Source organism: Caretta caretta, chromosome 7 (assembly GCF_965140235.1).
Source record: "Caretta caretta isolate rCarCar2 chromosome 7, rCarCar1.hap1, whole genome shotgun sequence".
In the NCBI taxonomy this organism is placed as follows: domain Eukaryota; kingdom Metazoa; phylum Chordata; order Testudines; family Cheloniidae; genus Caretta; species Caretta caretta.
In genome coordinates this window covers 27,475,480-27,499,225 of record NC_134212.1, presented here as the reverse complement: position 1 = coordinate 27,499,225, position 23,746 = coordinate 27,475,480, and the positions used below count along the sequence as shown (strand labels likewise).

The following is a 23,746-nucleotide window of genomic DNA, read 5'->3' as shown; positions in this document are numbered from 1 at the left end:
AAGTCCCTGTCATAAATATAAAGAGAAGGGTAAACCCCTTTGAAATCCCTCCTGGCCAGGGGAAAGCTCCTCTCACCTGTAAAGGGTTAAGAAGCTAAAGGTAACCTCGCTGGCACCTGACCAAAATGACCAATGAGGAGACAAGATACTTTCAAAAGCTGGGAGGAGGGAGAGAAACAAAGGGTCTGTGTCTGTCTGTATGCTGGTTTCTGCAGGGGATAGACCAGGAATGGAGTCTTAGAACTTTTAGTAAGTAATCTAGCTAGGTATGTGTTAGATTATGATTTCTTAAAATGGCTGAGAAAAGAATTGTGCTGAATAGAATAACTATTTCTGTCTGTGTATCTTTTTTGTAACTTAAGGTTTTGCCTAGAGGGGTTCTCTATGTTTTTTGAATCTAATTACCCTGTAAGATATCTACCATCCTGATTTTACAGGGGGGATTTCTTTATTTCTATTTACTTCTATTTTTATTAAAAGTCTTCTTGTAAGAAAACTGAATGCTTTTTCATTGTTCTCAGATCCAAGGGTTTGGGTCGGTGGTCACCTATGCAAATTGGTGAGGCTTTTTATCCAACATTTCCCAGGAAAGGGGGAGTGCAAGTGTTGGGAGGATTGTTCATTGTTCTTAAGATCCAAGGGTCTGGGTCTGTAGTCACCTAGGCAAATTGGTGAGGCTTTTTACCAAACCTTGTCCAGGAAGTGGGGTGCAAGGTTTTGGGAAGTATTTTGGGGGGAAAGACGCGTCCAAACAGCTCTTCCCCAGTAACCAGTATTAGTTTGGTGGTGGTAGCGGCCAGTCCAAGGACAACGGGTGGAATATTTTGTACCTTGGGGAAGTTTTGACCTAAGCTGGTAAAGATAAGCTTAGGAGGTTTTTCATGCAGGTCCCCACATCTGTACCCTAGAGTTCAGAGTGGGGGAGGAACCTTGACAGTCCCAGAATAGCTGGCAGAACAGCAGCTGCAGCAACAGCAAACTCAGACTCCAGCCCTACCACAGGGGTCAAAAAAGGGTGCTCACTCACAATATAGGGCAAGTCCTCTTATTATGCTGTTCACATAGAAAACTGGGATGCAGGAAAAAAACCTTGCTCCTGCATACATTCCAACTAGTGAGAGAGATGTAGTGTGCCAGAGGTTAGGAGCTCCCAGACACCCAGCAGGTGTACTGTGACCATGCTACGAGAAGGGAAGATGGTAGCCAGCCTAGTGGATTGCTCCATATTAATATGGGAGAGCTTAGTCAAAACCAAACCGCAGCTACTGAGGGCCAAACCCTTTCAGGTCAGTTTGTCTGTGGGGACTCAGACATATCCCTTGACTCATGTCTTCATATGATGCAGCAGTCAGGCCAACTCTGATAGGGTATGTGCTTTTTACCCTGCCTAGTAGGACAGAGAAGGTCCTTGAGGTCTTCAGAATAGCTAGGCACAGGGAGGAAGCATAGGCTGAATGTTTATTTTTCATTTACCTATAAAATTGAACCCTCCGGAAAGGTTTTGATTTGGAGACTATCTCAGGATCTGTGCTCTGAGAACAGGGGATGGGGCTGAGTCTGTTCACACTCATCTCTCTTCCTTTAAAATAAAATCCTATGGGATATTTGGAATGTCTTCATCTTCCTGTCCGTTAATTTCTCTGTTAAGTAAGTGGGCGTGCATAAATCAAAGGGAGTTTTCTAAATTATTACCGGAGACACCAAGTAGGGTACAGATGTTGCGATACATAGTCAAAATAAATATGCCACAGAGCTATTTGATTTCTTTAAGTACTGCCTGACGGTCATGGTGGTGGATCAAAAGGAGACTACAAACTTTGGGTCATTCCAGGAAATACTGTCCAACATTTTTCTTCTTATTACATTCTATGGTTACTGAACAAAACTGTCCCATGTTCTGGCAGATAAAGCAGTTTCTTAAATAAAACTTCTTAATGCAACTCTTAGCATAATAAAAACCAGTGTTTTCTTTCAAACACTTGCATTTGACTGATGCCAACGTATTGGGCTGCCCTATGGAGTCAGCTCTGTGTGTTTACAAATAAAATGTTGAAGTTTGCTGGTTTTTAAACGTATTTTATAATATTAGTGGAGAAACTACTGGTTATTTCAGCAGTGAGGGTGTTGTTTAGTTACACTGTGTGTTTTTTCGCATAAAGCAGTGGTTCCCAAACTTGTTCCGCTGCTTGTGCAGGGAAAGCCCCTGGCGAGCCAGGCCGGTTTGTTTACCTGCCACTTCCCTCGGCCCACGCCGCTTCCAGCAGCTCCCATTGACCTGGAGTAGCGAACCGCGGCCACTGGGAGCCGCAATGGGCCAAACCTGCGGACATGGCAGTTAAACAAACCGGCCCAGGCTGCCAGGGGCTTTCCCTGCACAAGCGGCGAAACAAGTTTGGGAACCACTGGCATAAAGCATAGAATCCTAAACATTCATAGACTTTTTAAAAATATTACCTTACTTCTTGGTACTTCACTAGAAACCTTTCTCTCTGCATCCGTTTGTTGTTCTTTCCCTTTAAAATTTCTCATGTCCTTCAGGAAAGGAGGTTTTTTTTTATTCAGGAACTCCTTGTTATTCTGTGGACTTCAGGCTGCAGGTGAGGATATATTCTGCAGGGAAAGAGGAGTTTTAAAGTGCAGAACTCCCTTTTAGAGCCATATTTTGTATAAGCAGAGACTGATCCTGGACCATGTAAGATGCAGATGGCCTATGGCACCTGTGTGGAGCTCTGCTGAAGTCATACTCCAAATGGGTGCAAGAGTCTGTCAACAAGCTACACATGGCAGGATACAGGGATCAGATGCATGTAAATATTTCTTGCCCTCTTTCAAGGAAATCATTTGATCCCTATGATGCCTCAAGGAGGGCCAGAGCAGAGAATGTGTTCCTTTAATTATTTTTCTATAAATTGTTAGTAGTATCCTTCCATTTGACCTGTCACTTCAGGAAAGCAATGTTCACTTAGGGATCTCCTAAATCAAAATGATCCAGTAATTATTGTCCATTTGACTAATAATGAATTGAGTCCAGTATTAACTAAAGTCACTGACAGTGCCTTAAAAATAACTCTTGAATTTACAGCTTTTGTATACATCAGTTTCCGTCTATTTTCTTCTCTCCAGAATCAAGTAGGTTAGAAACAGAGGTGGAGCTCACATCCATTTCTGGAGCCAGTGAATACATTCTTTGTAAATGGAAGAAAATTATGAAAAGCTTATCAACTCTACCTTGGACACAGTTCTATTTTAACTGCTGCATAGCTGCCCTCACTATCAGCTAGAGCTGATCAAATATTATTCAATGGATAGTGTGTCAACTAAATTTTGCCACTGTTTATTAAAACAAAAAAGTATGCTGGAATTTCCAAAAGGACCTATGGTAGTTAGGCGTCCAATCCCCAGTTAAGGTCAATGGGATTTGAGTACCAAATGTCCGGAGGCCCCTTTGAAAGTTCCAGCTACCCTTTGGGAACAGCTGCAAAATCTGACAATTTTTTTACATTCAACCAGCTTTACTGATTACATGAATGACTCTGAAATTTGAGTTCTTGACCCCATTTCTCCTCATTTTACTGTTGTGGGGCTCTCAGCATCTTACACCCCGCTGATTTGCCTAACCTTCTAGCTGTTCAAAAGCATTTAAGTAATGCTTGTTTTATCACTTAATTTTATAGCTTAAATACTGTACTCTAAAATGGTTTTGAAAACACGTCAAAGCACATAGCTTTCTTTCAGCTCACATATGTCTTCGTATCCTCAAGTGTTTGAGCTTGCCAGTGGAATTTGTGTTTTACTCATTGTCGACTATTTTTGTTTTCTTATATATTTTTTTTATTTGTAATATACTTAGTTGAAGGAAATCAAAATGTAGTAATTCATATGCTATCAAATAATAAGAGAAAGAACGTTAATTTCATTCTGAGCCTATGTCTGTTAATTTACATAGCGCCCCAGGTCAAGAATAAGCATAGCACAGGGGTTTTCAAACTGTGGGGCGCATCTCCCTAAGGAGGCATGGAGGAATGTTCAGGGGGGTGAGCAGCAATGCTAGGTGACTCATGCCAGCTACACGTGTCAGGGCCCGGGCCATCCCTCTCGGGGGTGGGACGGGAGCGCCACCTCCACCATCTGATCCACCTCGGTGGCAATAGAAAATGGGTAGGCAAAATTGACCGTTAAACTGAGGTCAGACCATATATATAGCAGCTGGTTAAAATCATGTCATTTGGATGTCAGAGAGACAAGGTGGGTGAGGTATATCTTTCATTGGATCAACTTCTGTTGGTGAGAGAGACAAGCTTTCAAGCTACACAGAGCTCTTCTTCAGGTCATCCAACCCATCTTGTTTCGCTTATATCCTAGGATTGACATGGTTACAGTAACACTGCATACTTGTATTTCAGTCATTTCCAAGGATGCTCCGTTGTAGCTAACTGAAAATTACATTAGTAGATCATAGATGAATACCATTCAACATAATTGTCTATAATAACTGAAATATTTTTTCCTCCTTTATATTTGTGACTAAGCTGCCATTAAAAGTCTGCATAAAAACATATTTGATCATGTTTTACGGTAAAAAAAAGACATTTGCCCATTTCAATTTGTTTCGCACATGACACATCTTAGGAATTGAAATTTCTTCAGAAATCTAAAAGAAAGTACAGATGTGTAGTTTTGTAATGGAAGTCTAAATGCTTTATTTATGTATTTATTAACATACCTACATACATAGCTTGTTTCTGAGCATGGGACGTGTTGATGGAGTTGGAAGTTCTCAGTTTGGTCTATATGATTGGAAAATGGATTTTGAAAATTTGACCATCTGAGTAGCTATTAGTAATCATACTGTCGTCTTTGAGTTTTTAAATAAATAGCATGATTTCAGTGAGGATGTAATTACATTTTGGTTTAAGAGTTGTTGATATCTAAATTCTTATATGTGTGACAAAGGAAGATATTTTAAATATGAATTTCTAATTAACTATTTGCTGCTACTTATAGTACAAGATAAAGAACCCTAGCCTGTTCTGTAGGTATCAGTGATATATGTTGGTTCCAGTTATGATAAATGTAGGATGAAGTTTAGTTTAATTATTGATAAAAGAATACATCATTTTTACTTCTTACCAAGTTTGTTCGGACAATTAATGTTTTTCAGCAACCATGATACACTACTATTAATTTTATTACGAAAAGGGATTAAAAGACTTAACATCCATGCAAAATTCCTAGATCATGGCTTCCTTTGTAATTTACTTACCTGTTCCAGTGTTAATTGTGTCACAATGTGTGCTGATGGAAACACCCAGTGACTACCATTCTACTATTTCAAAGTATTTCCACCAAAAACATCATTGCCCAGGGAATCACCCAAGAAAAACTCCTCACAACCTAATGAATTTTCTGACACAAATATTCAACTTTAATACAGAAATAATATTTAGTATAAAATAAATTATGAAGGGTGAAACATGTAGCCTTTATAGGAAGGAGTGATTGCAGTCGATCTCCCAAAATGTCAGCCATCTTTGAGCCAATCATTTCCTGACCCAGAGATCATGGAAGTGGCCAGCAGCCCATCTGAAACCATCCACCCACCCAGAGCAAAGCAGTAAGCCTGGACCATAAGCATACGCTTCTAACCTCATAAAGAAGGTTACAACAACCACTGGGCAACCCGCAGCAGTCTCTACCAATGGATATCACTAATACAGGACATTGATTGTCCCTATGCACCCTTAGTATATGTTTGGTGTTAAGGACCCCTTTCCCCAAAGCTTTCAGCCAAATTCTGGTCTGATTTCTCTCCCACCCCATTTTAAAGAACACAACCAGATAGATATCAGTTGCATAGTTGACTTCCCAGCAAACAAATTGTTCTCAGCTATCCCTTAAGCCTGAATTGGACTTCCACAGTAAACATATCCTAATGGATGCCTGACAAATACACACTGTCAGAGCTGAGTAACCCTGGGCAATCATCTAAAACCTCCAAGATGTCATCCCATAACTAGCGGAATGCTTTTTCATGTCTCTATTTACATTTGTTCTGGCCTTGTCTAATGTGACCCAAGGAGGCTCTCCTCCATACCCACCATTTCAGCATGCTAGACCATACTACTCTGGCTAAGGAGAATAAGTTCTTACACTGGTACAATCACACTTGACTCTAGCTACCAGCCCAGACCCCGGGTTCCCCCTTCTCTACTTAAATCATTCCTGACGTATAGGACAAGGATCACATTAGGTGCTAGTAAGCGTCTCTAAAAAAACAAAGCATGAGGTGATCCCATCTCCATGTTCCTGTGTGTGTCCTGTCTGGTATGAACCTTCTCAATCCTGAAACCCATTTGCATTCCCATTGAGTGGCTGGCAGCTTGGGAGAATGAAAGCCATACAACAAACTGGGAATTAAAAGAAATAAAATGTCAGAGATGTCAACAGTCAAATTTATTAGTTCCTAATGTGTCTCTTAAAATGACCTGGCCACCAATGACTGTGACGTCTATATTCTGAAAATCTGAACAGGCAATAGCCATGGCTGCTCCTATAGGAAAAGGATTGTGCTCAAAACAGGCTGGGTGTGGAAACTAAAAGGTGCCAAGTTTCTCCAAAATATGGCCCTGAACTGAAATTTAGTTCAAGAGGACGTGTCCCAATGCAGTAACAGCAACATGGGGATTGGATGGAGGTTTTGTATATAGTCCACACAACTGCAACTGGCCATGCAGCTTCCCTAGGTGTTTTCTCAGGATGATCAGCTCCCCTGCTCCCTCCTTTTGGAAAAATATATGCACAACTCAATCTACCTGAGCCCCACTGTCAAACCATCAGTCCTTATTGTACCTGGATGCTTGGTGCCCCTGACAGCTGGGATAACCTCACCTAATTTAAATGCACTCTCACCCCTTCCCCCCCCCCCAAAAAAAAACCTGCAGGGAAAATGCTGCTTTAATTAGTAACTTGCACTTCCCTTCATATGATGATGTTCAAGTCCCTCAAGCTCTGCAGGGTGACAGAGCGGTGCCAGTCCACCCTGTGGAATCCCAGCCAAATACGTCCCTCCATCATTTGTCTTGTAACAAAGATGCATATGGGAAATCTGCCACCTGTGAAAAGAAAAAATAGCAAGTAGGTGCAAAGACACAGTTTCCTAAGCAATCCCACTCTCCTTTGGTCAATGATGATAAATTGTTCCACATGTTTCTCCTGGATGGGCCAAAGTTCAGGAGGCCTGGTCTCTCCCTAATTGAAGAAACATGTTAAAACCTGAGATACAGAACCAGCCAGTGCTTGATGCCACCAACTGGTCCAACAAACTTAAACCGGTTGAGTATTAAGGCACCAAAGGTGCTCCTAGAATGCTGACTGGCTGTCATTCCGCTGCCTCTGTCCTAGCTGATGGGAATTCTGAGTCTGAACCTGAGACAAATTGTCTGAACCCATGATCTCACCCTGAGTCAATCATGGCAGAGCTGCCAATGGGAACGAGGTAGAAAGGAGCTCCGCCTGCTTACCTGGTGCACTTACTGCTCCCACAGCCCTCATTTCAGCCCCCCGCTATCTCTCGTCAGAGACACCAGCAAAGATACTCTGGCCAGGTAACCCCGTGACTAGCAAATTGACGTGGTGTGGGCTGGATTGAAATTTTAAAGTTGCAAAAGCCATTTAGATGAAATGCATGATCTCATTTAAAAAGAAGAAAACTTAGTTAGATGCCTCTATAATTATGATTTCATAATGGGCTGAAGTAGCTTAGAGGTAATACCTTTTTCTTTTCAAATATAGCTTGCTGATGATCAGGGATTGGTTTTGATGACCACTGTTGCCATGCCAGTATTTAGTAAGCAAAATGAGACTGTAAGTACTCAAACTGTTTCTACAATGTGATACTTTGGTGTCTGCAATGAAATTTAATAACTTGCAGAACTTTTTTATTATTATTATTTGTTTTGCCATTTGCATCTATTGTTAGAATAAAATTAAACGTGATAAATATATTTATTTTTATTTTATTTAATAATATTTTAACATCCTGCTATATTATTAAAGAGAATTGCATTTACTTCTCCCATAATGTTTAATTTTTCTCTCTTGGGTATCAGATGACAGTGCAAATTGGAAAAGAAGAAAAGTCACATGTTTTATCTGTAACATTTCATCTTAAAACTGCTTCACAAGTAGAAGAGTTTAATTGAGGAGACCTTCCTTATCTGCTGAAAGTTTGCATACTTCTTTGATTTCATTTTCAGGCCAAGGAAAGGAGGCCAACTGCTGGTGGAGTGTGTGTTGTGTGTGGCCAGCCACATTAGCTGCAACCTCCCCTTATCTTTTTAAGTAGTTGGCAGATTATGTTACGATCTGTACTCTCAGTACAATTTTTACAATGTGAACATAATTATTGATGGCATGCGTTGTTTCAACAATGATTGTTTATTCTTCTGAATGGTCTGCATTTTCTTTTCAAACAGAGATCCAAAGGGATTCTTCTGGGAGTAGTTGGTACAGATGTTCCAGTTAAAGAACTTCTAAAGGCCATTCCAAAATATAAGGTAATTTACATATGATTATGTATTCAAAATATTTAGAGTATAGGGCTGAATTAACAATAATATTTTAGATTTATTTATTGTAAGATATATAGCACCCAATTTATATATCCAAATTAGTGACAGAATCAGAAATGGAACCCCAGGGGACAAATGCTGTACACACTTCTGCTTGTGTTAATCCTTAGTAACGCCACTGACTGACTGGTGTTTCCATAGAAGTCCTCATTCTCTTGCACTAATGACTAGATTGAACAGCCCCACCGATCAAGTCAAATTTCTATTAGTCAGTGTGGGGGCACAGCATTCTAGATTTTGTACACTTTTATAGTCCCCTCTGTCAATTAATGTTCATAAATAAGTGAACTTTAATAAAATAATTGTGAGAATTCCATGCTACAGAATATCACATACATATACTAACCAGAAAATGATTTTGGTGGCCTGAATATCCTTGTGTGCAAGCCGGACAAAGATGTACTCAGTCCATCCTTAACTTTCCTTTCAGAATTCCTGCCTGCCTAGAACTTCTTGACCTGAAAGCTCCTATGTCCTTGAATTAAAGCAAATGCCATCTTTCATAGACTTGTTTCACTCTGTCCAACCCAGTTTACTGTCGTCTTTTGTGCTGTTCAGGATACATTAAATATTCCCTTATATTTAGGTTTCCAAATGTATAGATGACACTTATAAAACTCTTAAAAAGAGCTATAAATAAAATAGATCAAGCAAAATAAACTTGGCAATCATGAATCATTTGTAGCTTGGTAAAAATAGGTTAGTGATGAATGTAAAGATAGTACTACTTTTCATTTATGTTTGATCCAGTGTATTATTATTTCACTAGTCCTCCATCTCTGAAGTGCTAGATTATAATCCTGTTTCGGTAACAAGTGAACATTAATATGATGGTTTCAACATAATCACTAATGGAAGTTTCTTTGCAACACAAATAGGCAAATACTGTGATGCCATACGTCTCTATTTGAGATAGGCCCACTATTTGAATAGCAGGTAACAATTAAATTGTACTGAGTTTATTCAGCACCTACTTTCTTATCTGATTCTCAATCATACTATCTGGGTCTTAGTTACTTGATCACCTAAATCATCTAGTTTTCTAGTGGAGAAGCGGGCATTATTGAGATTAGGAGACCATTCTAGGAAGTCACAAAACCAGCGAACCTCAGCTTCCAAGTTCTACTGTTAATTGCATTATAACTGAATACAATACCAATTACTGAATTATCATGAATGATTTGCTAATGATACAGCAGACAGTATGTGGGAGCTCAAGAAATAATGAGGCCTGGTCTACACTTGGAGACGTAACTTTTACCGATCTAACCCCCAGTGTAGACAATGCTAGGTCAGTGTAAGAAATTCTAGCTACCACCTCTCGGGGAGGTGGATTACCTACGCTGATGGGAGAAGCCCTCCTACTAGCGTAGGTAGTGTCTACACTAAAGTGCTACAGTAACACAGCTGCAGTGGTGTAGCTGTGCCACTGTAGTGTTTTAAGTGTAAACATACCTGGAGACAATATTGGTCAGTATGATAGGTGGTGGTCTCTCCGCATTACAGCAACCTAACTGTTGTCAAGTTTTTTGTAGACATCACAAGAAAGAAGAGTTTGAAGGAGAGTTTTGAAGGAGGGTAACAAGGAAGCTTTGCAGAAGTTTATGGGGAGCTTGTCCCAAGCATGAGGAGCAGCGGGGGGGGAAAGCACAAAAGTGCTTGTTTAAAAGGAACAAAAAGGAGCAATGGAGGGTGACATCATGATCAGAACTGATCAGAAGCAGGAGATGACATCTCAATAGTGAATGAGAGCTGATGGGTTGGGTGTGGATAGGTCCTGAAGGACCTTTAAAAAGAAGACAAGTAGCTTGTGTCTGATGCAATAGGGAAGGGGAAGCTAGCTGAAGAATACAAAGAGAGAGATCACTCACAGGGTCAAAATAATGAGCTAGGAAAATTATCTTCGCAGCAGCATTCTGAATTGATATGAGTGGGGCAAGATTATATTTGCCAAGGCTCAGGAGAAGGATGTTGCAGTAATTGAGACACAAGATGATGACAGCCTGGATGAGAGTTTTAGCTATATGGCTGAATGCAAAAGACCATATCTTAAAGATGTTACACAGAAAGAATCTGAAAGAGTTTGACATAGCCTGGATATGAGGACCTAGAGAAGTCTGAGTTGATGATGATGCCGAGGTTACAGGCCTAAGTGACAGGCAGGATGGTGGTGTTGTCCAGAGTGATCGAGAAAGGAGGCATGGGACTGTTTCTTGGTTTTGGTTTTTGTTGTTGTTTTGGGGCGCTGAGGACGGAGAGATTAAAAGCTCTGTTTTATCTATGTTGACCATATTATATATTGAAGGCTCAGTCTGATTCTATGAAATAATATATGTCTCTCTTTCTGAGAAATAGATTTTGATTTCAAGGAGGTATTTTACACTACACTGTGTAACACAAGAGAAGATAATTGTAACAGGCACTTTATCATCATGCAGTTTAGTTATGGTGGCAAAAAAATTTGAATTATAACGTCCATTTTTCACACACTATAAGCATCTGTCCATTGTATAATATGAAATATCGTTATTTTGATAGAAGAACATGGGCAACATATGGGATCTGATCCTGTAGATGCAATATATGGAATGCTTTATTTATTCAATGACATTCATATAGGGACGTGATACTGTTTCTTGGAGATGGAACTCTGCTACCTTGGAATTCTGTTAGCTTGGATGAGATGGGCCTTGGGCGGTGGAAGATGAACAGTAACAATGAGCTGTTACTAGCAGTCCTTACTCAGGCAAAACTTGCATTGATTTCAGTGGGAGTTTGTCCTGAATGAAGAAAGTGGGATGTGACTCATAAATATTTCATTCTTACGTGTCACTTTGCAGTGGTCACACAAAGTTTCTTCCCTTTTGAAATAATCTATCAGTTTTGAGAAAGAGTCCCAATATTTCTAACGGGGAATGCCGCTGGAAGGAGCAATGTCTCTGAAAACAGAAGAAACATTTTAAGTGCAAACATTGTACGTCTTCAACCATGGCACAAACTATGACAAAGTGCCACACTTGAAGGCACAGAACATTTTAAATAGATAAATATTGTTTCTAGGATATATACCACCTACATTTATTTCATTACCTGACTTTAATTGTTAAGATTTTTTTCTGAAATTATCGCCATATAGACAATTATACTTGAGATCTGATATTTAGCCAGATGCAAGTTCACATGTATTAGTATAATAGGTGAAATATGTCCAAAATTGTTTTCTTTTTGCTTTATGAAGAGATGCCAAGAGCCTACCACCTTCTATTACCCTTTACTAAAACTTATTGCAACTGCTAATTCATGAAGCAACCTTCTCTATGGCACATAGAGTTGAATATATATCTGATAATTCTGAGCAAAATACAACATAAATCTCAATCAGATAGGAGCTCTCTCTGATCTAGCTATAATACCACCCTGAGTTTTATCTTTCCAGTAAATTACAGAAATCTTCAGACTTGCCGTGATAGTCATCACTGTGAGAAATGGCTCTGACTTTTGACTGTTAACATTTCTATCCAGATCATTTTGTACTAGGACCCAATTCAACAGAGCGTTTAAGTATGTGCTATAGTTCATCCCTGTTGAGTAAAGTTTTAACCATGTACCTGAATTTAAGCATATACTTCAGTGCATTGCTGAAGACGGATCATTTGCTGAATCAGGGCTTTAATAGGGGATAGCGATTTTTATAAAAAGTAGTCTCATAACAAGAAATTTAAGGTAACTGACAAACCAGGGTACTTCTAGTCTGGAAAGAATTGCAATGTACTTAAGTATTTGAACACAATCACATTCCTTTATTATGTAACACAAGGGATAATTTTACAGATAAATGTTACGTTACGGTGTCTCAAAACTGAAATAACTCAGTGGAAAAGATAGTGATTGATATCTAAATCTGTATACAAATCTTTACGATGTTAAAATTGAGTTATGCACAGCACCTACAGAAAGATATGTTATCAGTGCCAAGTTTATGCTAAGGGATGTTTTAATGACCATATCAGTGATTTGAAAGTACATTTATTGTAGTCAATGGGAGCAGCCAACTGTGTAATAGGAATATTATCAAAAGATAGGACTGTTATTTAAATAAGCACAGTGCTATCTTTGATTACTTGTACTTGTGGGCCTAATGAAACATTTCATTGCTCTCAAATGAGTTCCCACCGTTCCATTCAATCCAGAAATATAAATTACATGAACTTCTGCATTAGAATTAATCCTTGTTCTGTGTATATCAAAGTAAACTTGAAATAATTTGGAAATGAAATAGCCTCAACACTATTGTATGTAAATATCGCTGATAATAGGCCACCTCTTGTTCAGCCGACTCATGGGAGCAGTCCCATTGATTTCAGTAGTTCCATTGATCTAATGCAGCCACTTGCACAAGTAGAGAAGCAGAACCTGGCCCCTCCTGTGGATTTGTGAGTTTACTAAATTCCAGTATCCCTTCATTTTAGCACATAGTGTATCACATCACACCTATTATGTTTGTCTTTTATGATTAATGTTTTAAAAAGTTCACATCAAGTACGTAGGAATAAGTATCTGAAATAGCAAAATGTATTTGTGACATTTTAAAATTGTGCTATTTACCAAGTTCACTAAATGTCAAGAATTGGTGCTTTGCATTCATTTTAATGAAATATTGTGTTGAGATAAGGGTTATGAATGCCAGGTTTAAGCCGTAAATGACTAAATGTTTGGCTGCTTTTTTGTTTCAGAATTCTCTGGAGACCAAGCGAATTAATGCTCCTTTCTCATTTATTCTTACAGTTAGGTATTCATGGATATGCTTTTGCAATTACAAACAATGGATACATTTTGACACATCCAGAACTCAGACCATTGGTAAGAAAGCTATTTGTTGACTTATTTTATGCATTTTTGGTTATTATATTTACTTAATGTGTGAAGAATATAATATTGGTGATGAAGATCAAAATATAATACCTCATGCCTTTGAGAAATGCCACTTTTGAACATAGGGTTGAGTATAAATGCTCAGTATATTTTATAGCATAATAGAAACAAATGTTAACACAAATAATTCCATGGTACATAAATATACAAATCAGTCTGTAAAAGATACAGACCTCTATTCTACAGAATGGCAAACCCCAACATTGCTATAATTATGTGCATTTTACACTGAAACGGAATGCTCTAATACTATGTAATAACCCCTATTTGTCATTTTAAAGTGGATTCCAATTTAAAATATGTACAGAATTTTCCAAAATCGCACATTTTATGGTAAAAGAGGGACACAAGGGATTTTTAGTAAAATAATAGCAACAAAGTTCACCTTTATTTCCTTTGTCATCTTGTTTGCATTAATCAAAATAAGTAAAATAGAAGTGCCCATTATGCAAATGTTTATCGACATAATACCCTGAAGAATAGCTTCATTCTTGATTGCATCATTGTTTAGGAACAGTGTATGCAAGTGTTCCATCACCATCAACCCTTAGTAAAGCAGTGGTATTAATGAATTCACTCTAGTACACAGGTGGGTGCCATATGTATTTCTCAAGTAGGCACTTAGGGTAATATCTGATTTTAACAATATTTTAGTAGAAAACAGCAATATTAATTGGATGGCTAATTTCATATATAAATAAATTAGAATTATTTAAAAGTATGATTTATGAAGTCATTAGCACATCCTGCATTTTCAGTCAGCACAAATGTTTTGTCTGTTTAACATTTGGATTAGGAATTACACACTCAATTAACATTTGTATTTGAGTTGATTGTTTCCTTATTTATTATTTGACTGGAGATGAATGAAATGAAAAGATCAACGCTGGAACTTCCATGGGTGAATGGAATAGCTTTTTTCCCACCAGCTTTTGGGTAGAAATGGAGAACTAAGCATGGAGCAAGATGGACATTATAGTATCTCTAAAGGCAACCTAACAGAAATTTGCTCATTATATTTTTTTTATATAGTAAGGAGGATTTCTCTTTCTGTTTAAAAGTACCTTGTGGAATTTGCCACAGGCATGCAGGAAGGAGGACTGTAGCAGCTGGGTAGAATTTGGCAAATTATAGACCAAGAAACAATAAGGTCCTCTGAGATGGTCCTTGCAAATTAACCCACCTTGTTTGTTACCATACAAACATGGAACCACTAGATCCCTACCTCCAGTTCCACATCCCAACTCCCAGACAGCCACAAAGTTAAATACAAGTACTCCAACGACCCTCATATCTTACCCTAAGAGATTGGTTACTGTACCACATTCCATGGGGCTACACCTCCATCATGGTGAGTTTATATCTTTCGCTAAACATTGGAATTAGAGTCTCTGCCTCCGAAACACTTCAAGACTGGGAAAAGAGAAGCCTCCACTCTCCTATGCCTCCATTCAGCCAGTTTATTCATAAACAAAATAGCGAGTTCTAAATCAACATCTCACCATTCCATCTATTGTTCAAATTTGCACTGTATCTGTGGCAAGATAGTGTGTGTGTACCATATATGTAAAAACAGGAATTGCTATAGTGGGTCAGTACCATGGTCCATCCAGTCCAGTATCTTGTCTTCAACAATTTTCAGCAGTAGATGATCCAAAGGAAGGTGCAAGAAACCCCATAGTGGGCAGAAGTCTTGTAATCTGCCCTCCCTCGCCAGGAATGTCTTATCTTAATCCTCAGTAGATCTAGAGATTGTCTTAAATTGTGAAGCGTAAGATTTTATACCTTTCCAAGATTTTGTTAATATTAACTATGATAACTCTGAATATTCTTCCTATCCATATAAATGTCTAATCCTTTTTTAATCTTATTAGCCTAAATGGCATCCTGTGGCAATGAATTCCACAGTTTAATTACACCTTGTGTGGGAAGAAGTATTTCCTTTTATCAGTTTTTAATTTGCCACCTTTTAAATTTAATTGAATACCCTTTTTCCTCATGTTATGAGACAGAGAGAACAGAGCTCCTGATCAGCCTTCTCTATACCATTCATTATTTTATATACTTTGATCATATCTTCTAATGTTCAACTCCTTGCTAAATGAAACAATCCCAATCTTTTCACTGTCTCTTCATACGAGAGTTGTTCTATCCTCCTACTCATTCTTGTTGCCCTTCCCTGAACCTCCTTGGATTCTACAGTATCTTCTTTTGGAGATGCAGTGGCTAGTATTTCAGATTAGGCTGTCCCATTGATTTATACAATGGCATTATCATTTTTACAATATTATTCCTCATCCTTGTCGTAACCCATTTTTACATCTTGTTTGCTTTTTTGACTGCAATTGCACACTGAGCAGAATCTTTATTGAGCTGTTCACAGGGTTGACCAAGTCCCTTTTCTCAGCTGATACAGTTAATTGAGAACCTTGTAAGCAGAGCCCTGAAAATCTACAGGTATCTGCTTTGTATCTGCGGATATCCACATCCGCAGATGCGGATTTCTGTAAACCATTTTTGCAGCTCATAGCACAGATGCAGATACGACTTTTGTATCAGCTCAGGGCCCTGCAGCCCACACTCAGCGGAATGGAGCAGCGGTCAGCCAGCCTGCTGGGCATTCTGGGAGTTGTAGTCCCCCGCTTGCTCTGAGGAAGGAGGTAAACTATAACTCCCAAAAGGGAATGAGCCACGCACCATTTTGAAGGTGGGGTTGTTCTTTAAATGAGCAGGCGGCAATAACTGCGTGCATTAGAGCCTCTGTAACCACGTAGGGGTGTCCAAGCTCACCACAGGAAGAGCAGCACTGCATAGAAGGACCCAGAATTGTAGCCTCCCTGCCTGGAACAAGAAAGGAGGTATGGCAGGGGCGGAGCGGGTGGCAGGGCAGGAGGTCTCTGGGGAGAACGGGGGCCAGAGGGCGGTTGGGGACTTGACACAGCCCTGCATCACTGCTGCACAGTTACCTGTGGAGCTATTTAGAGCACTGCAAATCTGCAGATATCCGCAGATATCCGCATCCGTGGATGCGTCTACCCACAGACAATTTTTGCGAATCGTGGACCGGATGCAGATGCACCTTTTTGTATCCACACAGGGCTCTGCTTCTAAGACATATATATAATTTCATTTTTCTCCTCCAGTGTGCATTATCTTGCACTTACCAACATTAAATGTCATCTGCCATCATGTTGCCCGTTTTCCTAGATTGGTTAGATCCTGAAGTACTTTAGTCTTCTATGCACTTGAATAACCCAGATAACTTTGTCTCATCTGCAGACGTTGCTACCTCAGTGCTCACCATATTTCCAGATTGCTAATAAATACATTAAACAGCATCAGTCATATTATGGAACCATGAGGCTCCCTGCTGTTCACCAAGATGAAAACTGTTTATTCCTATTTTTTGTTCCCTGACTCTTAGCCAGTTTTTGATCCGTGACAAAATTTCGCTTCAATGTTTGTTTTTTGGTTTCATTCTTGTTTTAAAAAGTCTTGCAGGGTTTGAGCATGAATGTGAACTCTGCCTGGGAGGTAGCTTTAACGTGTGCAACTAACACTTAATTGGTTTCATTGGCCTTGGCTGCATTAAAGGGCTCGTAGTTTGATATATGTGAATTGATCTTTAACCATTTTCTGTAACGTATTTTGGATAAACAGGGTTTCCTCTGTAGTGTTCCTGTATGTCTTCCTTTTCCACCTGTTTTTAGTTAACAAACCTTATTAACTGAGGAAGTTGCAAGGAAATGCTTGAATTTAGCCAGGAATGCTAGTACGGTGATAAAGCACAGATCTTGTTCCTCATTATTGGAGTTGAACTGATAGAATTTCACATATACATGTAATGATGAACCAAAGAATTCTGTTCTACCCTATAATAAGAGGTTTGCATACTTTACTACTGTGGTCCATCCCTCTCTCTCTAGAAATCAGCCAGATAATAGCGGTTACGTTGGATGACAGTCAGCGTAGTTGATATTTTTTTTTAAATTCAAACAATTTGCAACCATCAAGTTCTGCACATAGCTGACCTATATAACCGCATGATCTTATTATCATTGTGTCCTCCCTCCACCCATTTCCTCCCTTTGTTCATTACTCTTGTTAAATATTTGTCTCAAATTACCCCATAAGCTATTTGAGGCAGTGATTGCATTTTTCTGTGTGTATCTAGAGCACTTAGTATATAGGACAGTGAACCTCTCTGGGATCTTTGGGCAATGCTGCAATACAGATTAGTACTAATGATGATGATCTCTTGTCTAACACATGTAGATTGAGGGTGAAATCTTGGCCCTACTGAAGTAAAGGGCAGAACTCCCTGGATTTCATCCAGCTACTTCTATAATGTGAAATAGCTATGCACATTCCATGGCACCCTGGCAGATTTTTTATTTTTGGACTTGAAAATTTCACAACAGACAAGCTGTGGGGTTTTGTTAATGAACTTTTTTAGCACTATCTCCTCTCCCCATTCATCACCTCCACTACGCAATCTCCAGTATATGCATCTCACTGCAAAGAGGGAGTGGATGGGGTCGAAGCCATGAATCTACTGATCTGGGATAAGACTCAGCTCTCTTGGTGTCACTGCATCCTCCCACCCTCAACTTAACTCTTCACTGAAGATGATAAGATGGTACGGGAGGAGAGAGTGTGAGAACAGTGACCTACTTCCCTCCTGTCCTGGGTTCCCATCTTTCTTAGGGCTTCTCTACATGATGGGATAATGTGCACTAGAGGGTGTGATTTTTAAAGCACACTAATGTGCTAAGAATTAATTGGTCCATGTAGGCTGAGCTGGTGCACACTAAAGGTTCCTTAGTGCTCTTTAATGTAGTACTGCACCATAGTAAAGTGCAACAGGGAACCTTTAATGCATACTAGCAGGTCTTTATGGACCAATCAATGTGCAGCACGTTAGTGCGCTTCAGAGGTCACACCTCCATAGTCCGCATTACCCCGCTCTATAGACAAGCCCTAAGTGTCAGCATATTAGTCCACATCTCCTTTCGAGCCTTGCAGAGGAAGGTAAAGGTGTCAGTGGAAATCCTTATGGCAAAAGAGGCCAGGGAGGAGGATTCACTCAGCAGAAATTAGAAAAAAAAAAAACCTATGTGGAGATACATGGATGGAATGAGTGGAAGAGAGAGAGACTGGAAAAAGGGGAAATAAAAGAGATGGTTAAAGTGAGAAAAAAAACTCTTAGGTTAAATACTTTCATTAAATGAATTAAAATTCCTATATTTTCTACATCTGTAGATTTTGTGGAAAGAAAAAAAGAAGGCACTAACTAGTTATTTAAACATTTCTGTTACCTTTGTAGTTATTAATTGTCTGCTGTGGGTACAGTGCTGGAATAATTGGTATTCTGTTCTTATCCACTTTTTAGAGGTCCTGGTGTGGAGGCAGGGGTGTTCCTTCTTTTGGAACTTATCACATGTCAGTATTTCCCTTCTCTTTGTGTATTGAGGTGAATATTTTGTTGAGGGGATGATTCATTTTCTTGATACCCAGCCTTATGCTAAGGATATGGCATCGGCTCCTTTAATTGAAAAGATGCTCTAAAAAAGGTGAGGAGAGATTTTGTTGTTTGATAGGGTTCACCACCCTCTCTAGATAACCATCACTTCATCCTTGGTTCTTAAATAAACTTTTGAAGAGTGTTTTTTTTTTTTTTGGTCCCATGGAATGCACCTCATGGCACCTCATGGCCTGTATTTTCGCACAATATATTTGTATACTTTAAAGCCCCCCTACAAGAGTTTTAAAACATGCACACACACACCCCACCTTCCCATCCTCCTCCTGAAAATTACTGACTTCAAACACTATACTAGAAATTATATCTTATCCATTCTTTATGCAGTAGAATTTAAGGAACAAATTGTAATGAAATCCAACAAGAAAGCCTAATGTAAATTAGTCTGGCAAATGGTGTTACCCACCTTCCTGAGTTAAGATGTGGCGGTATTTTTTTAATGGGAGAAATGAATCCATTACCATCAACACCCCTCTCATCACTGGACATTTTGGGTGTATTTATCTCATTACCTATACAATCTTCCTTCCTTCTTTTTAAAATCAAAATGTTGGGAAGTGTGCCTGAAAGCTGTCAGCTGGAGTGAGCTCAATACAGTATGTTCAGTCTATCTTCCTTTCAGTTTTTGGAAGAATCTTTTTTAAATTGGCATCTTGTAATCACTGCATATTGACAAGCTTTCATTGACTGTAGTGGGGCTTTTGTTTATGCAGTGATGGCTGGGCTGGGCCATTATGGATGTAATTTTTTTTATAAGAAAATCACAATTATTGTGGCCAATTCCAAGTCCCATTAAAGCCAATGGGGAAATTCCCATTAACTTCCAGGCAATCAAGATTGTGATATGCATGCAGGACTGGAATTAAATAATTAACAGAGGATATTAGCTAAAACTTCTGCATAATTTGGGGTTACCTCCAATCAAACAATGTACCAGCTGGATTCAAACTGGTTTAGATTATCATTAGTTTTGTCTGAGATGATGTAATGCTATTATACTCAGAGATTCCTGAGTGGCTAACTCCAATGAGCCATATCTGTTAAGTTCTGGAGTAACATGGGAAAGAGAGGCATACTATTTCTTGAGAAACTCCCTTTGTGGGTGCCTGAAAAGACAGGCAGGCTAGCAAAAGCTGGTTTGGGGGGGGGGGAAGCTTTGTAATGTGTAAGGATTTTATCTTATTTAATGAGTATCTTTTGCCATTCAGTGTGGAGCCTTGCTACGTACAATTCTCGTACTGATTAGTCATGTTGGGTTTATATTTCACTAACTGTTTTTTGTTGTTCGTTGTGGTAGCGATTTTCTCTTTATTTTCTCCCATTTGTTGAATAAACTTTGCTTTCATTTTAATATAACTGGAGTTTTTTGTGTAGACTGTTAGTGGGAACAATCACTGCTGGGCACCCTGTAGGGAAAGAAACTGAGTTGTGACCTCTAGGAGGTCAAATCAGGTTTTAAATTATCAGGAAAATGTTCACTTGCAGCTTCCAAAGCAGTGCTGCAAGGATGTTTGCACAGACCATTGTGGTCATGCAGGGGAGCTGACTGAACTATTCCAGGAGCAGTGTACCTGTATTTAGTTACATTGCTCCACCAAAGGTTTTAATAACGGAGTGGAATAGTCCAGTTGTAGCTCTGAGAAACAGCTTTTCCCTTTGTTTTTCCTTCCTATCCCACCTCTCTTCAGGCCATCTCTTATTTTTCATTCTCTTCCTGTGATGAATACTTTTTCTCTTCGGTTACATTCACTGTCATTAGCTCTGTCACACGAAACCAGGTATTTCATAGCCAGTGCACCCACACTAGGAATACCAGGAGACATTGCCTTAGAAGAGGGCAATATAGTATAGGAACAATGTAATTAGTAATAGATTGTCTAATGTTCTGCTCTATGTAGTGCTTACTGGGAATGTGCCTGTGTGAAGTGTTGAAATTCAACACCTTGTTGCTAGTTTTTCAGCTCCATTTTCTATCCATTTTATAATGATTTGTTTTCTGAGCACTGAGTCAGAAAAATGCAATTTCCAGTTCCCCTGTGGTTATCAACCAGTGATGAATTGAGGAAGAATTGCCATTAGGTGGCACCCTAGCACTGCCAAGTGTGGGCCTCATGGGCACTGGGACTAGGCAGTGCCAATTCTTTCCTTATTCGAAACAGATATGAATGTAACTTTGAATCACACCTGTTTTTAGTATGTTACATTTATGTAAAAAAGAGAAAGCTAAAACTGATATTTAATGTGTTTCTCTTGACTTCAAAATACAGTATTAGAATGCAGAAACAAATATTTACTGGAATTTCTTAAAAAGGGAAAAAGAAAAAAGTGTATATTTCCTTTTTCTGATATATTTGAGAGTGGTTTTTGTACTGTAGTATGGAAAAATAAATAGTGAGTGCTTCTATGCTGAGAAAAAATGTCCCTATTAAGAAAACTACCGATATGCTCCAACACACTAGAGCTTACAGTAGTGAGACTGCAGTGTTTTAAATTATTATTGTAGAATACTGTATATATTTATAAGGGCTTCATAAATTTTGCAAAGAAAAGCAAATAACATTCTGAATCAAAACTAAAGGGGAAACCAAATTTGCAAACTGGAAGTTGAGTCAGGAAAATCAAGATATTACTGCACTCTGCATGCAATCTTGTATACTGTATTTAGGTTTGATGCAAACACAGTAGTATACTGTATAGTAATGTATTGAAAGCAGCCTCTTTCTCCTCCTAAAATTTACTTCTTTCACACCTCTTTCTGCCACTAATCTCTGTTCTGGTCCAAAAAGGACAACATGTTTAAAAAAAAAAAAAAAAGGCCATAAAAAACAACCATCTGAAACTAAGCAAATTGTATCATCTGCTTTCCTTAGCAAATAATATTATTTTCTTGGCTTTGTTCCCTTTCCATTGTTTATTCTTGTTCTCATCATGGTCTAGTGTCATTATTCTTTGATATAAATTTCAAGCTTTTCAGGGCTGGGAGAGAGTCTATTACTATTTTATTATTTGTTGTTTATATTTCAGTAGTGCCAGGCACTGTACAAACACATAGCAAAAAGATGGCCCCTGCCTTATGTGTCTGTAAAGTTCATGCACACTATGATATTTGATATATACATCCATATTTAATATAGAAGGTGCTAGTCATAGACAACTGGAAGATTTATTGGGTGAAATAATCTCTTCCCCTCCCAGAACTGCTATATGGTTTTACAAACATTACATAGCTTCATTTCACTTGTGGGTGCAACAACCCCTTATCTACTTTTGGGAGTCTTCTGGATGAAGGTGCCTCATATGTGTAAGACATTACTAGTTTTTGATGGGGATAACTCTCCAAATCTGATATAGACCAATTTAAATCAGGAGTAACTTCATTGACTTTATTGAAGTTTTACTTGTGTAAATGAGATCAGAAGTAGATCTTATCTGTTTTGTTAGTTTGTTTTTTATCTGGGCATCTCTATAAGATCACTGCTGTCTGTCATATTTCTATTACAAATCCTTATTTTTTGTAGTGAGTGCAGAATTTTATTTTGCATAACAAAGTTGTTTTACTTCTGTTTAATCATGCACAATTTCATATTTGTATGAACCTAGGAATCATTGATTTAACAATAAATACATTTGATTTTGATCCTTTTATTTAGGTTTTTCAAATCAGTGTTAATTGGCTTACCCTAGTCCTTATGGATTCTTGAAATTTGCACACCTGAGGAAAGATTTCTATCCCATTTACACTTATGCCTTTATATTGTTGGTTTTTTATTGATATTCTATGAGCACCTCCATTGTCCTAGACACTGTCCACACACAGGAAGACATAGTACTTATCCTGAAGAGCTTCCAGTCTATGAAGACAATTGCCATACTAAGGGCTGGAGAGAGGATTACAATCAAATTGTATACAATTTTTATAATAATTAAAAATATAAACATCAACAATACCTGATTACCCCTCAGCCTAGCCATTACTGGTTAGCCAGTTTTTGTAGTGTCACAGGAGAAGTGGTTCTTGAAGAGAAGATGGAGGGGTTACAGTGAAATTCAGAAAGGTCATTTAATTTGTAGTGAATACAGTTACTCTGGGCTTATACCTGTGTAACTATCTTATCTGTCTATTTTAGAGATTTGTACTGCCGGCCATCACCACAGTATCTGAGCACCTTCCACAGAAATTTGATCACTAATAGTGAAGTCCCTAGTGGACTGCATAGAATCTCTGGTTCTTTTCCCTTGTAATTGACATCAGAATCTGGGCTGTTGTTCACAAAAGGAATGAGAGATTTTGCTTTATGGGGTGGAATACACTAACAAAATTTCATTTGGGGAGGAGAGCCTCTTAATTTCTCTGTTTTTCACAGATGACCACTATAATATTGAATTGAGAAGCATCATATTCTATCTTTTTATTTTTGCTAAATTTGAGATCATGAATGTGTCATGGCTCATAGATAAATGCTCTATAATCCATGATGAGTTAGAATTTAAATACTGCTGCACCAGAGTTTCAGTTTCTTACTCGGTTTTGACTAAGGATTTTTTAACATGTCTAAGTTTAAATCAAACTGTTGTATCCTCATGGGGAAACTGAAACTCACTCTTAGCTTTAGCTTAGGAATGCTAGCAATGATGGTATTTG

General features: G+C 38.6%; 1 protein-coding gene across 7 annotated transcripts in view; it reads left to right on the top strand.

Annotated features, from left to right (window-relative positions):
- Positions 1-23,746, top strand: part of CACNA2D3 (calcium voltage-gated channel auxiliary subunit alpha2delta 3) — a 729,133-nt gene that overhangs the window by 542,478 nt on the left and 162,909 nt on the right. For 6 of the 7 annotated variants that reach the window (XR_007357538.2, XM_048857137.2, XM_075130333.1 and 3 more), the window contains 3 exons: positions 7,792-7,863; positions 8,475-8,555; positions 13,416-13,490. Coding sequence is in view for 6 of the 7 variants with exons in the window: in XM_048857137.2 (XP_048713094.1) it covers positions 7,792-7,863; positions 8,475-8,555; positions 13,416-13,490 (228 nt within the window). In the remaining variant the exon portion in view is untranslated. The remainder of the gene's footprint in view (positions 1-7,791; positions 7,864-8,474; positions 8,556-13,415; positions 13,491-23,746) is intronic. The other variant, XM_048857134.2, reaches the window with a different exon arrangement.